The sequence below is a fragment of the Limanda limanda genome, chromosome 14, assembly GCF_963576545.1.
Source record: "Limanda limanda chromosome 14, fLimLim1.1, whole genome shotgun sequence".
Lineage (NCBI taxonomy): Eukaryota > Metazoa > Chordata > Actinopteri > Pleuronectiformes > Pleuronectidae > Limanda > Limanda limanda.
Genome location: NC_083649.1, coordinates 14,966,760 through 14,981,259, shown reverse-complemented (window position 1 = coordinate 14,981,259; position 14,500 = coordinate 14,966,760). Strand labels below are relative to the sequence as shown.

The 14,500-nt window shown below is 42.5% G+C and overlaps 1 protein-coding gene across 1 annotated transcript in view; it reads left to right on the top strand.

Moving 5' to 3' along the window:
* Window positions 1-13,009, top strand: part of nrg2a (neuregulin 2a) — a 48,227-nt gene extending 35,218 nt beyond the window's left edge. The window contains exons 5-10 of the mRNA XM_061085849.1: window positions 2,657-2,727; window positions 8,130-8,232; window positions 8,641-8,764; window positions 8,877-9,004; window positions 9,931-10,152; window positions 11,813-13,009. Of these exons, the coding sequence (XP_060941832.1) occupies window positions 2,657-2,727; window positions 8,130-8,232; window positions 8,641-8,764; window positions 8,877-9,004; window positions 9,931-10,152; window positions 11,813-12,470 (1,306 nt within the window). The 3' untranslated portion in view covers window positions 12,471-13,009. The remainder of the gene's footprint in view (window positions 1-2,656; window positions 2,728-8,129; window positions 8,233-8,640; window positions 8,765-8,876; window positions 9,005-9,930; window positions 10,153-11,812) is intronic.
* Window positions 13,010-14,500: the final 1,491 nt, after the last annotated feature.

Sequence of the window (14,500 nt, the reverse complement as noted above, 5' to 3'; positions counted from 1 at the left end):
TCGGAGAATACATCGGGGAAAAACAAGCAACTCTAAAAACTGCCTTTCTACAAACCAAAAGATTTATTATTCATTCAAGGAAATAAGAAACAGACTAATACTAATTATGTGTTAGTCAGTGTAATACCAATCCGAGAGCCTGTAACTTAAACTGTAAAACAATATCATAATACAAAAAGTACCCAGAATCTCTGGTCATGGTTGTCAAATATTATGTTGCCTGTTCCGTTGGACCATATGTCAACATAGCATAAGGCCTCCGGATGGTTGGATTCCGAGGTGAAGCTGGGGCTTCTGGCGCTCAGTTGGCCCAAGGAAGAATGCTCGACAAGCAATGAGGACATGGCTGCAACAGCCGTTCAATGCGTTGTGTACAAATTGGAGGCAGCAATAACTCAATTGCTGCAGCTAATTCACTCACGGCCGGGGCACGGGTCCAGAAAAGTTGGATAATGCAGTGAAGGCCTGCGGGGATTTGTTGCCCCACAGCCATCTTATTCAATATAGGCCAGGCTTCGGTGGGTATTGCTCACTGACTGAACAAGTCGTCCAGACAGCTAGCCCTACTTTAATGCTCAGCTCCTTCACTTTGAGGGTATAACCTTTGTTTGTGGGAGGGGTAAGGTTAATAAATGACCCTAAGAAAGTCGCTCACTAGAGTAAACCTATGATTTGCGCCACATAAATCATGATTTATCATTTGTAAATTTATAGATCTTATATTAAAGGCGTCCTTTTTTCCTCCTAAAGTTTTGTATTATAAAGTGACAAACATGATAAGATGAACAGTAGATTAGAAAACTAATGTTTTCTTCTCTTTAAAGGTAAACTCAAAATTTTTCATGAAATCAAAAATGTAATGGGGGCAGGAAAACAAAGTGCAAAGACTTTTACCAATCCTGTCTCTCTGTGGGACAGTATGCAGAATATTTTTTATGTCCATGTTCAGGTCACCTACATGGAACAACTCCATTTTTCTTTCCCCTAAAGGTAAATGTTTATTCTTCGTCAAAGAAAAAACGATGACAATGATTTATTCCCCCCTTTTAAAAACCTAAGATAAAAGAGTGATGATAGAGTTTGCAGCTGGACTACGGTGCACGTTTGCACGCTCATCTGATTTTTGAATCATGTAGTTACAGTTTATTTCTTTCATCTCTCAGCAAAGTCTCCCTGGTCTAGGTGGTGCTATCCCCCAGTTAAAAACACCATCACTCATGATGAGTAATTTAATGCTGAATGTTATGGTGCTCCTGGGAGGCGTTAGTAAATCCAGTAAATCACCAGCAATGACCTTTGTTGGATTGGTGGTCTAGTTGTGACTGTGCGTGGAATGTTGGTGCCCCTGAAAGACCAAGCACTCATCATAATGACTTTATAATGAGGAAGCATAGTTTGGCCCGACTCACCTGATGGGGCAGATACAGTAGTATGTCTTCACTTATAAAAACATAAAGCTAAGCGCTAGAAAAACCTGCCAGCAGAGCCGTCCGGTGCAGGTTTTTCCATGGAAGAGTACCTTCGGCTGTCTACATGTTCATATTGTTTTCTTTTAGAACTTGAAATAACATTTCTGATTTTAATCTCTTCCTCACTGTCCAATGGTGTCTGTTATAAAACTGTCTCATTTGCAGGTTGTGATCACAGCGACCAGGCTTCCAGCAGGCACCAAGAACACAAACTGCATTCACCCATTCTCTGCTTCTTCTGCAAAAGCTCCCAATCATTGATTTATTGATCAGACACAAAGCAGTGCATGGTTAATCCCCAGCCACTGTCCACTGTTTGTCCATGTACTCAGGAATGTTCCTCTTCACTCATCCTCCAGACTCAAGTCAAAGAGAGAGTTGGAGTCGCCGTCTGAGCCCCTGAAGCTGATCTCTATATAATACCTCCCTTATATTAACATATTAATGTCTTTATCATTTGAAGCCTGTTTTTGTGAAACTGCCTGCTAATTAATTTTTGATTTCATTGAGTTACTTTGTGTTAACTCACACCTCATATCATTAAATATTATTAATGTTGAAAATATAACGATTACTATTATTTGTAATAGTCAAAGTCAACTTTATTGTCAATTCTGCCACATGTACAGGACATGGAAATGCAGTTTCTCTCTAATTCTCAGAGTAAACATATCAGTAAACAGAACATAGACGTAGGTAGTATTAATAGTAATGAGAATTAAATGGTAATGAACAGGTGCCACAGTCATCATTGATGTGGTGTATTAACAGATTAACACTTTGGTGGTACTTTGTAGTGTTTCCAAATGTTTTTATTATTATTAGTTAGTTTACTCTTATTATTATTAGTTTTAGTAGTAGTAGTAGTAGTCAAACCACCCATAATAATGCCACAGCCATTAATAACGTGGTATATGCATGAACACATTAACACTTTGATGGAAATTTGTTGTGTTTCCACATTTGATTATTATTATTTTATTCAACTTATAACTGTTGTTATTGTTGTTGTTGTTATTGACATATTGCACTTTCCTTTTTTCATAACCTCATTGTATTTATTTTGCATTACGGCTCCACTGTGACCTGTGACAATATGTGTGCGGAGGGGTGTAAATCCATCGTATTTACGCTGCACCTCACTTCCTGTGTGTTTCTCCTCATAACACTTGTTCGCTTCTTCCCAGATGTCCGGGTGGATACTTTGGCCCCCGATGCTTACAGACCGAGCCGCTGCGGTTGTCCATGCCCAATCCAAGTATGTTCACTTGCTTTGAGCAGCTGAGCACAGAGACACAGTTGTCACTGGATTACCTCTGTGGACTCCTGCTGCCTCCCCCCCCCCCCCCCCTGCCCCCAAGTTCTCTTCCTCTTTCTCCTCTTTCTCCTCTTTCTCCTTCTCCTCAGGTCAACACGCAATGAGCTGTGCACTACCCCATGTTCACGGTGGTGTCCATCCATGGGAACACACTCTGCTTCTGCTGTTTTCGTAGTTGTGCTGTTGTTCTAATTCTGTGTCTCTCTTCCTCTCTCCCTACCCTACCCCCCCACCCTCCCTCCTTACGCATACTCTCCTTTTTCACTCCACCTTTTCCCTCCCTCTCTCCGCTCTGTTTTCATTCTCCTCCTACACTCATCCACCACCCATCTCCTCCCTCTCTTTCTGTGGCTTCTGTTTCTTTCCATTAGGTGTCCAAATGACTTTACTGGTGATCGCTGTCAAACCTACGTTATGGCCAGTTTCTACCGTATGTCAATTTCCTCTTCTGTCACTCTGTCAGACTGTCTACGTGAGACGCGTGCATGCCGGGTGTAGAGGGGTCGCATTCATTTTCTGTTATGACCTAATTGTTGTGTATGTGGTGACTCATTTACAAGCTGGCAGAGTTTAGCAGAGTCTGTTGTGTGTCTGCATGTGATACTGTGTGTCATTTAACTCGCAGTGTATCGCATGTGCACTCCCACAATACGAGCCGATAGTAAAATACATAGCAACAGATAGTGGGCGAGTTTCGTCGCATTGTGGAAGTTGACTCGCAACCAGGCAGCTGCATGTAACAACACAGTCTAATGGCAGAACAATCACTAAATGCCCCGCCCTCGGCTCACTTATTTATTTATGGTGCATGTTATATGCAATCAGCGACAAACACAAAGCACGTATGATTTGTTGGAGCTGGTCCATGGATGGAGAGGCAGACCAGAACAATAAGCATTGACTAACAGGCCTGACAAGTAATTCAGTGAGAAAGACGTGTTTTCAAAGGCCACTTGACGCGACCTGATTAGCCGAGGCTCAGAAACGAGTCCCTCTTGTTTTTAATACTCGCATTCCAGATAAAACATGTGGGACCTTTCATAAATATATGAATCGCGAGCCCATTTGAATAAATATAAATCAATCTGTGTGTGTAGGAGGTCGTATATGGGCCAACATGACGACAGAGATTTTTAAAGATAATAAGGGGAAGTTGCTTTATCTCGAGTTTAACAAGCTCGACATCTAATCATTTTGAGGAATGGCAAGCTGTTTAATAAGGAGCGCAATCTTTTTCGCTTTCAGATCAGTCGAACAGATCGAGTTTAAGAGTTCCAGCCGGTCTGGAGTAAACACTGAACATTGTTAAGTCCACACACGAGCACGTTCAGCTGATTGCCTCTACACACGTCGCCTTTGACGCAGCAGCAAAATGGGGCTCTCACGTTAGAAATGTTCAGAGCAGTGGATACACGCGATGTTAAGAGCGCCGTGTCAAACTGCTCTGCTAGCCCGGGGTGAGAGAAGTCAACCCCGGTGCCACCTTCCACTGAAACATCCGCAAACACATCTGTCAAGTGCAGATTCCTGCTCATGTTGGCGGAAGGTTCGAGCAGATCTCCGGTTTGATGGATCGCACCCTCGAGGTTTTTAACCCTGAAAATGATGTGGTATCATGCTTCTTCCCATAATTAGTGCAGTTTTCATTGGTTCCACTTGAGTTTTACGTGATACCTGCCACAGCACCTCACATGCTTTTGAAAGGACTCAGTGACCCGATGTTAATGCAACATAAACAACTGAGATATGATGAAGACAGAGCTTGGTTCGCTGAAGGAAAGTTATGCAAGCTTAAATATACTCTATTATAATAATTATATAGAGTTAAACACAAAGTCTATAATTCACGTCGATGAACAGCAGTAGTAAGAAAGAATCTTACTGCGTATTTGTCAGCGTCGTGTCGTTGCAAGCTCATGTGGTTACAATTCAGTTCGAAAATAACTGCATCTGCTTTTTGGACTCGGATCTCATCCTGTTGTCTGACTTGCAGCGCTCACACACACTGTTTGTTGTGTGTTGGCTCGGCGCACAATGCGAAAAACCCCTTTCTTAACTACGAGTAATTCATCTCGCATTAAGTCGTAATGCGCTGTGCCGAAATTACTTGTTTTTTTGGCAGAGGAGACGATGGTGTGTGGGAGCTCCTTTTCCTACACTCAATCACTTTCTCCGCATTCTGCTTAACTTCGGCGCAGCTGTGCGACTGCATCAAGGACAGCGTGTGTTTCCAGTTCTCATCCAGCCACATGAGCACAGAGCGAGCTGGGATTGCTCGGTTTACGTGCGAAATCGGTGACTTGATGCTTGATGCTGGGAAAACATGCATTCACACCTGTCACTGTACACGCCACACAAAGAGGAAACATATATGTTATCTATCTGTCATGGAAAGAACTTGTATGTAGACTGAGTAATTTCATATTTGAGGCACCACTTCCAAAGTCAGTTTGAAAAGTTATCCTTTCAAAAAAAGAAGATAAAGCCTCCCCTCCACGTATGGCTTTTAACTTTTCAATATCTGAAAAAAATGCAGATGCACAATATAAATCAGGTCCATGCATGATCGATGTGATGGATGTTGACTTTCAAGTGAGCATGATGGCTCCACCATTACATTTTTCCTTTTTCCCTTGAAAGCTGCTAATGGCGTATCACATATTTTACATTTAATGCTCTCAATCGAGGAGAATAAATCAATTTTCAAAGTGCAGGCACATGTCGGCGCACACATCCTTTCCATATTTAAAGACCCGCCTCCTGGAGCGGGCGCCTCCCATCCCCTGGAGATTCCAAAGAGAAGGAGGATGGCTTCTGCTCCTTGGCCATAAGGCTTTGGCTTAACAAGAGCATGTTGTCTCAAGAACAGCTGGGACCCGCTCCGACCCAAGTAAAGCAAGCGAGCTGCCAGAGATATGGACTCAGCTGGTTGGTGCAACTTCCCCATGGCCTCATTCCGCTCCGTAAAATGAAGTCCAGCTCTAATTCTTCCTATTCGGAACGATTAGTCAGATACTGTACAGACACAAATATCTTTTAAACATGCCTGTTCATGTGATGGGTGTGTTCCAGCCAGAGCTGACACTGTGGCAGTTTTACGAAGCAGAAAACTGAAAGCAAAGGTAATCTCCAGAGATGAGACATATTTTCCTCAAACAGTAGTAATAACAGTGGCCACACACCTAATAAGTCTTATTACCATCAGGAGATCCTCTTGGTTATGTAATGAAATGGAACTTTCCGCTAAAACGTCTTTCAAGAGTCCGTCCTAAAATCTAGAACTGAGGTGCCTCCTCCAAAAGCAACTCGACTGTGTTGAGACATACAGTAGATACACATTTTGCACGTCAGGAAATATTGTAGTTTGATTAGAGTTTATTAGTTCTAATAATCATTAGCTGTGTGTTTGTGTATGTGTGTGTAGTGTTGTTTGAAGTGTGTGTTGCATGCTGTAAGTGTGTCCTTGTGACGTCACTGACCACGTTGTTGTCCCGACAATTACTCACAAGCGTTTGTTGTCCCAGTTGCTGTTGCACTTTGTGCCAGAAAGTGCCACTCTCTTGATCTGTTCTTAAATGTATTTATTTGTTTCTCTCTTCTCTTCCAAACTGTCAACCCTCTGCAATGGCAGAGCATCTTGGGATTGAATTTATGGGTATGGAACAATCCACTTTGAACCTCAGTCCTCTAGAATAGAGCTACTAAATGGATGTCCTCCGATTTGACATGCTCCCGCTCCGTCTTTGGTGTGAACTCTAAACCATATTGTCCCCCGATTAACCGATCGAACTCCTGATCAATCATTCCGTAACTCCTCAGAATGACAAACCCTCAGTTACTGCAACTGATCCTCCATAAAATATCATTAACATGGATGTAACCACCTGCACCTCTCATACATGTGTAACTGAAAAATCTAGAACTATTAACTCTAAGAGTTTAACAAAGCATTTTTTTCCTTTATGGACTGATTGTTTTTTTTTATTCTTCTTCATTCCATCTGTAACAAGCATGGTATATCATGTTTGTGGCTACCAGATGTCTGTCCTCACTCTTCATCTCTATCTGTCCAATCCCTTCAGCCTCATGCCTCTGTAGTGTTTGTCTTCTCTTTTTGATATGCCATCCCTACTCTTATTTACGTGTGGTCTTATCCATATCTCCTGCATCAACCCCGATGTTAGCGTAGCTGCAATGTAACTCTGAAGTAGAAAATATAATATCTGTTTACTGCTTTGAATTACCCTTTAATGAGTAGATGCTGTGACGTGAGCATGCAATGCTATATTTAGTAACTACAGTCGTGTTTTTCGTCTGTCTGCTGCTAATTCCATCCTCCGTCATTGTTAGAACTTGTCTTTTCCAGGAAAGTGCTCTAGTGGTTGAGATTGAATAAAAAAAAATTAAATGAAAAGAAGAGACATGTCTCTCCAGAGATCATCTTATAATACAAGTGAATGTATTTACTGGACCATGAGGACTTGGTGCGGCTGTACTAGCACAAGTACTAGCACTGTTATTATCAGTATTTAATAAGTAATACAGGTGAAATATTAATCAGTTTACTGCTATAAATAAACTGACGTTTCAGATTTTCTTAAGGCATCAAGAACTTGAAGCAAATTGGCGTCACGATGTTAAATATCTGCATGTGGATAAAGCAGGAAAGCTCGAATGGAAGGACTTGTACAAATTCCTTTTTTGTTATTACATTATTTAACAGAGACCAGAATATGTCTCACTTCCCCCTGGGAAACAAAGAGTCTACCTCAGCCTCACATGAGCTCTTCTCTGGAAAAGAAAAAGGCATCAGTCAAGATGTCTACAGTTTCATATTTAATTATATTTCATTTCAAAATGTATCTAATTCATAATCCATTGTAACAATAATCACTGTGTTTATCTGAGTAGAATAGATGAACTCATCTGCACCCTTATAGACTGAGAGCTATGATTGTACATTTATAGAATCCCTTCAATCTGGCTTGTGTCAAATTCTCATGTGCACTGATGCAAAGCGGCGCAGTTTGCAGGTTCTGGTCATAAATTATAAACCTGAACCATTATAGCACCATATGTTATTTGGACTAACATAGAATTTTAGAGAAAAGTATTGCTTAAGGGATCAGTCTAACTAGTTCTGAGCCCCTGGGCCCACCTACGCTGCGTCACTGCAGCAGGGGGAGCGCACAGGGAAGATGAAGCTTCATACTGCTCAGGATTTAGTCCCAAAATATGTAGATGTACAATGAAAAAAATTGTAAAAACATGCATCTTTAAGAGACTAATTCTGTGATTCCTTCTTCTGTGATTCCTGTGGTGTGTGGGTGTGCTGTTGACAGAGGCTGAGGAACTCTACCAGAAAAGAGTCCTGACAATCACGGGTATTTGTGTGGCTCTGCTTGTCGTGGGCATCGTGTGTGTGGTTGCCTACTGTAAAACCAAGTAAGTGCTGAGATCTGAGCAGGTAGCTGCTCCTTTACAATCAGCTAGCTAATCTCTGCAGTGCCTGTAATGTGCAGCATATATGCGATTAAAAGGATATTGTGTTCACTAATTTAAAGCAACACTTTGCAACTTTGTAACCTTAAAATAGCAGCTTCAAAATGAGTTTGATAGAACATTGACTTTGAGCAGAGAGAACGTGCAGCTTTCATTATCTCAAGTACAAATATGACTGTAAATATGATCTGTACACTGAACGGTGGATATCACTGTTCAGTGTACAGATTTTTTTTGACTGATTTGAAGGAAAAACTGTGAATGCAGTTATTACTTTAAGTTCTAAAGCACAGGGCTAAAATCGTTGTTGCAAAAATAACACCGGCTGAACTGATCCTGTTTGCTCGACAGGAAACAAAGAAAGAAGATGCACAATCATCTGCGACAGAACATGTGTCCAGAACATCCCAATCGTAACCTAGCTAACGGACCCAATCACCCCGGACCAGGCCCAGAGGAAATCCCCATGGTAGACGTGAGTCACAGAAAAGATTTGTTATGAAAGCGTATGCACACAGATGTAAACTGAATGATGAGTTATTGATTCATTATATAACCCTCCCCTGTCCCCTTTCCAATGGAAACAGTACATATCAAAGAATGTCCCTCCAACTGAGCGAGTCATACGACCTGCGACAGAGGGGTCGTTCCCTGCCAGCCACGCCTCTTCAAGATCTCACAACTCTTCCACACGCGCCCATTCATCACCTCACAGGTAAGCATGCACCAGACATTAGATGTGTGTTGCCCCCCTTATATACCTCAGAAGAAACCCAGCACCATCACTCTCTTAGAATAGAGAATCACACATAAAGAGTTTTATCAATTTGCTATCAATTGGCCCTCTTTTTTCAAAAGGCAAATGGGTTATAATAAAGAATCACAGGTGGGTGTGTGGGGTGTGTGTGTGTTGGTGTTAACACCTTTTTCTGTTTAACACTTTTTTTATTGGTTTTCTTTGGGTAATCAATACAATTATGCAATTATAATCACAAATCTGATGGATATACCCCTACCCACAATAAGACCCACCCACCCCCGGCCAGCCAACCCCATGCAGCAGAAGTACATATAATAGAGACACTTTAGAATATATATATATATATATATATATATATATATATGTATATAGGAATATTAGGGGGGGGGGTGGTTGCCATCTAATCTTTCTCTTGTGGTGGGCTTTGTATGCTCTCATAGTATGACAAGAAAGGGGTCCAGGTTCTCTCAAAGCTCTGTATGGGACCTTTCAGAGTATATCTGATTTTCTCCAGTTTCAAGAAAGACATGGTGTCTCTAATCCATCTACTGAATGTGGGAGGTGTTTTCTCCTTCCATAAGAGTAGTATCATACGTCTGGCAAGCAGAGAGGTGAAAGCTATGACAACATGGGCCCTGCCTATAAGAGGACGAGTTTCATCAGTAAAACCAAAAATGGCACATAATGGGTTTGGAGGGATGACCGCACCAAACATTTTAGAGTAAGCATGAAAATTGTCTCCCCAAAATTTTCTGAGGAGAGGGCAAGATCAGAACATATGTATGTGATCAGCTGGTTGACTTTTACAGCGGGGGCAAGAGGGGTCAACATCAGGGAAAATCTTGGCAAGTTTAGCCCTTTACACCTTTTTTACTTGTCAGACATGAGGAGCGGACATGGAGCCTGGAACGCTCGGACAGTATCCTGTCTGACTCGCCGGGAATGATGTCATCTTCCGTGGGGACCAGTAAATGCAGCAGTCCCGCGTGCATGGAGGCACGGGCCCGGCGCGCTGCACACTGTGGTTACTCTGACCCCCACCGGCCGGGCCTACAGTATGGGGAATCCTTCGACTCGCTGGGGGACTCTCCGCACAGTGACAGGTGGGAAACACGCCCACGTGGCTGATAACGACACAGGGTTTGTCATGAAAATTTTGAGAAGATTCCTCGAGAGGCCAGTCAGGACACTCTGAGAGATTCAGTGGAAAGTGACACACAGCAGGCATGATGAGGAAATACGCTAAGCTCGGCAGGCGTGACAAACAGTGCGGATTTCTGTGGGAACTCTTTGCATCCTGTGACTGTGACATGATTCCTTTGCCGGTATTTAACTTGAATTGGCAAAAGCAACAATGGGACATTTTGGGAAATACCCTTGTTTGCATTCTTGCCCAGTGTCACGTATATCAGAGAATAGGTGGTAAGTGTTAATGCAGGGCTGACTATTCCTACAAGGAATACTGTTGAACATGCAAACCAGCACTTATCTTATGTAAATCATGCTTTAACAAGTGGGCAAAAAGGAGAATAATGTAGCAAAGAGGTTCCTAAAGCCTTAATTTTTTTATTGCTTTTATTTGTAAAGTAAGATGTTCTAGGACTGACTCAACTTTAATATAATCTAAATTACAAGAACTTAACGTTTGAATGTGTTCCTTGCAGTTATGGCAATAATTCTTTATTTTCATTATCTAAAGCAAATAATCAGGACCTATACATTTTCGTCGCAGGCGTTTTCACTTCGCCGCCCTTTTCTTTTGTGTGCTAAAGATCTTAAGACATCATCAGTACCAGTAAACACCAGGCATGCACGTATGAATAGGGCCATGGAAGATGAGTTTTCATGCAGAACCAGATTGAATAACTGACATTCTGTCGGTGTCTTTCCAGGAAACAGACCTCGCTTTGATCATGACCACAGTTTCTGTATGAGCTGAATCATCAGTGAATCTAAGGCTTTAACGTCTTATGTGCTCTGTTGTAGTAGGGTTGTAGTCCGTTGTAGTATTTTTGCATTGCACAAGTGTATTCAGTGCAAGTCCAAATCCACTTTCGGTGGTTCATCGGAAGAAAAGTGGTTGCCACGCCAGGTGCATTGTTAGATAGGTTTCAGTTGAAAGGGCGCAGGGAACGTTTGTGGTCACCACATGGGGATGACTCAAGTTCCAGCAAAGTCTCCAAAAGTAACAACCGGAGTACAGAGTGTAGCAGTTCATTTTCTCAAAGTAGAACTGGTTGGAATCATAACATTATTCAGTAGGTAAAGGTGGATATTAACAAAGTTAGTGGATCTAGGATATATCCTTGTGGGACACCACAGGAAGGTTTTCCGAATGCTGACAATAGATTTCATTCCAGTTATTCCTGTGTCAGGATATCAAATAGCATAATAAAATTAATTAATATAATTTAATTTTACTAATGTAAAACCGACTACACTATAATAGATTGTGTATTGCAGAAGTTTCATGGAACTATAAAAAATGTTTGCCTCAAAACTGAAAAAAATGTATATATATATATATATACCCACCATGTAACACCCCAGCTATTTCTATGCATTTTTTATGTATGGTAGTTATTTTCCATTAATATTTGAGTGTCAATTTACAGTTTTCTAGCTGCCAGTTGGCACAGAAGGTACAATGTTCATCCGGTTAACAGAGGATGTTCAAACTGCTTTTTGTACACTCCCCTCCCTTCTCCTCTGTTCTTTGCTGTTCTCCTCATAACTGTTTCTTCTCCTCTGTTTTAACCACAGATACGTGTCAGCCCTGACGACACCAGCCCGCCTCTCGCCAGTGGATTTCCATTACTCATTGCCCCCACAGGTGCCTACCTTCCAGATCACATCCCCCAATACCAGCCATGCGTTGTCTCTCCCTCCTGCTGTCCACAACCCCTACCCTCTGGAGGACGACCAGCCGCTGCTGCGCCGCTACCAGGTGCCCTTACACGATGCCCAGTGCCAGGAGCCTTACCGCCAGCAGCGTCGCACTTATCTTAATGACAGCAGGGGGAGCCTGCCTGCCAGCCCCTACCGGCTGGCTGAGGAAGAAGACTATGAGACCACCCAGGAGTATCTCTCCTCTCGAGGGGAGCAACCAAAGAGAAGTGGGTCCGGTGCAGCTGGTAGCCGGCGCTGGAGGAGATCCAGACTGAACGGCCATGTGGCCCCACGTGGATATGAGGCATCTCGGGACTATGGGTCTCGAAGCTGCCTAACGGATAGTGAGTCAGAGGAAGATGGTGAGAGCACGCCCTTCCTCAGTATGCAGAATATGAATGCTGAGCCCTCCACCATCTACAGGCCGGTGGACAGTCGGACTTCTCACTCATCGGGGCGGCACAGTGGGCATGGGAACATGCATACAAGACTTACACACTCACGCTCCAAACCGGACAACACACCCCATTAAAGAGTGAAAATGAACCAACAAAAATAAATGTAGTATAGACCTGCATCTATAAGAAATATTTTTATTTTATATAACTGACAGATATTCTAAACAAATGAAATATTTATTTTCATTTTAGCAAAAGTTGTCTACTAGTTAACAGCAAAGACTTTTTTATAGGGAAAACTCTATTTATATGTACATTTTGATTTACAGCATAAAAAGATGTGCCAGTTTTTTCACAACGTAAAAAAATAGAGTAATATTGTGGTGCCTTTTGCTGTATGCCGATGCCAGAGGGCCAGTGGAGGTTTTTGTAGCCTTTCTTATATGGACGCCTCATTTTTTATACACGTTTATGTTTTTGTTTTTTTCCTGTTTTACTTTCTTTTCAAGTTGCATTCTTTGAGGAGTCTAGCCCCACTGGAACATAACCCCTTCCATATCACGCAATATAAACCACTTCAACATAAAGTGTATGTTTACATTAATATGATTCACCTGTAGGGTTTATGATTTGGGATTTAATAGAAAATGCCTGATAAATACAATGTAAATCCTTTTTTTGCCCTCTGACTAATGTCTACCAAGAGAAAGAGAGAGCGAGAGAGAGAGAGAGAAAGAGAGAGAGAGAGAGAGAGAGAGAGAGAGACGGTGTGTGCGTGTGCGTGCGTGTGCGTGTGTCCTTGTCAGTGTGCGTGTGCGCATGTCAGTTTGCTTGCATGTATTTGTGATTGTTAGATGAATTTTATTGTTGTGGTAACATCTGATGTGTGGGTGTGCTGGCGTCTCAGCAGAGGTAATAGATGAGAGTCTCACAGGTTCACAGAATAGTGCTTTATCAGACCAGTGACCCCCGGCGCAGGTGGACAGATAAGACTGCTGTAGGGCTGTATGTTATGCAGGTCATTGCTTGATGTGTTTACAGCTATTCTGCCCCCTTTTCCCAGCCTGCCCCAGTCAGGTCCCTATTATCTCTCGGCAGGTTTTCTTCATGTTAGCCTGTTATGAGGACAAAAGACACTGAACCACTTGGCACAGGGTGACCCCCGCCATCAGAGGTGGTGGCAAAACAAAAGCAAAGATTGCATCTGTTTCCACTCGACTCCGACCCCAATCCCATGCCTCATCATCCTTCTGTGTCCATTCTGTTTTTGTGGCTTGTGTTAAAAGGCCACACAGTGTCTCAGGATTTCCACATGACACCCACACACCCCCGAAACACACTCACGCACGCACACGCACACACACACACACACACACACACACATACACCGCCACCACCGTACCCCCACACCTCCACCTCACCCCAACTTCACCCCACTTCCTGTACTTAAGGTCTACCTAAGACTAAGGTTCTCAGATGTTGAGGGCCTAGATGTTAACACACGTCGACCACTTCCCTGAACACTCGCATAGTTAGAGAAAGAAGCAGCTCGGCGGAGAACAGTGCAAAACATACGGGACAACATAAAGAGGAATAGCTGTGAAACTTTGGAGGATCATACAATGCAAAAATATGCAAACTTTCTATTTTGCTGTTTGATTACATCATTTTCTAAGAGGTGTCTGTCGTGTGCTGTGTGTGAACAAGCTGTGTGATGCCTATAGTGCAGAATGAAATAACATGATATAAATGCATATTTACCTGAGTTATTTTTTTAAAGCCATTATGCAGCCATCTATCCCGTTGTCAGCCTTTCTCTCCTCCAAATCCTCACGTCCATTGAGTGACTGCGTCCATGACTTTGGTTTGTCACCAGGTTGAGACCGCTCCACTTTACCTGCACACGGCCGAGTAACGTCTCCTCCAATAGTACTGCTTTGTCTGGGATCAAGTTAGTCCCGCCAGTAGTGATGATTTTAAGGGCAAACAAAACTTATACCAGCCCTCTGTCCTCCAGTAAAGGAAATATTGAGGTGATAACTCAAAGAACCCATTAGACGTGACTCAGTGAGAGGGCCGCTGATGAGGGGTCATCACTTTCTGCTCCTCGTTAGACAACAAATACAAGTATCACATGGTTATCTGTTGAAAAGAAAATCTTTAA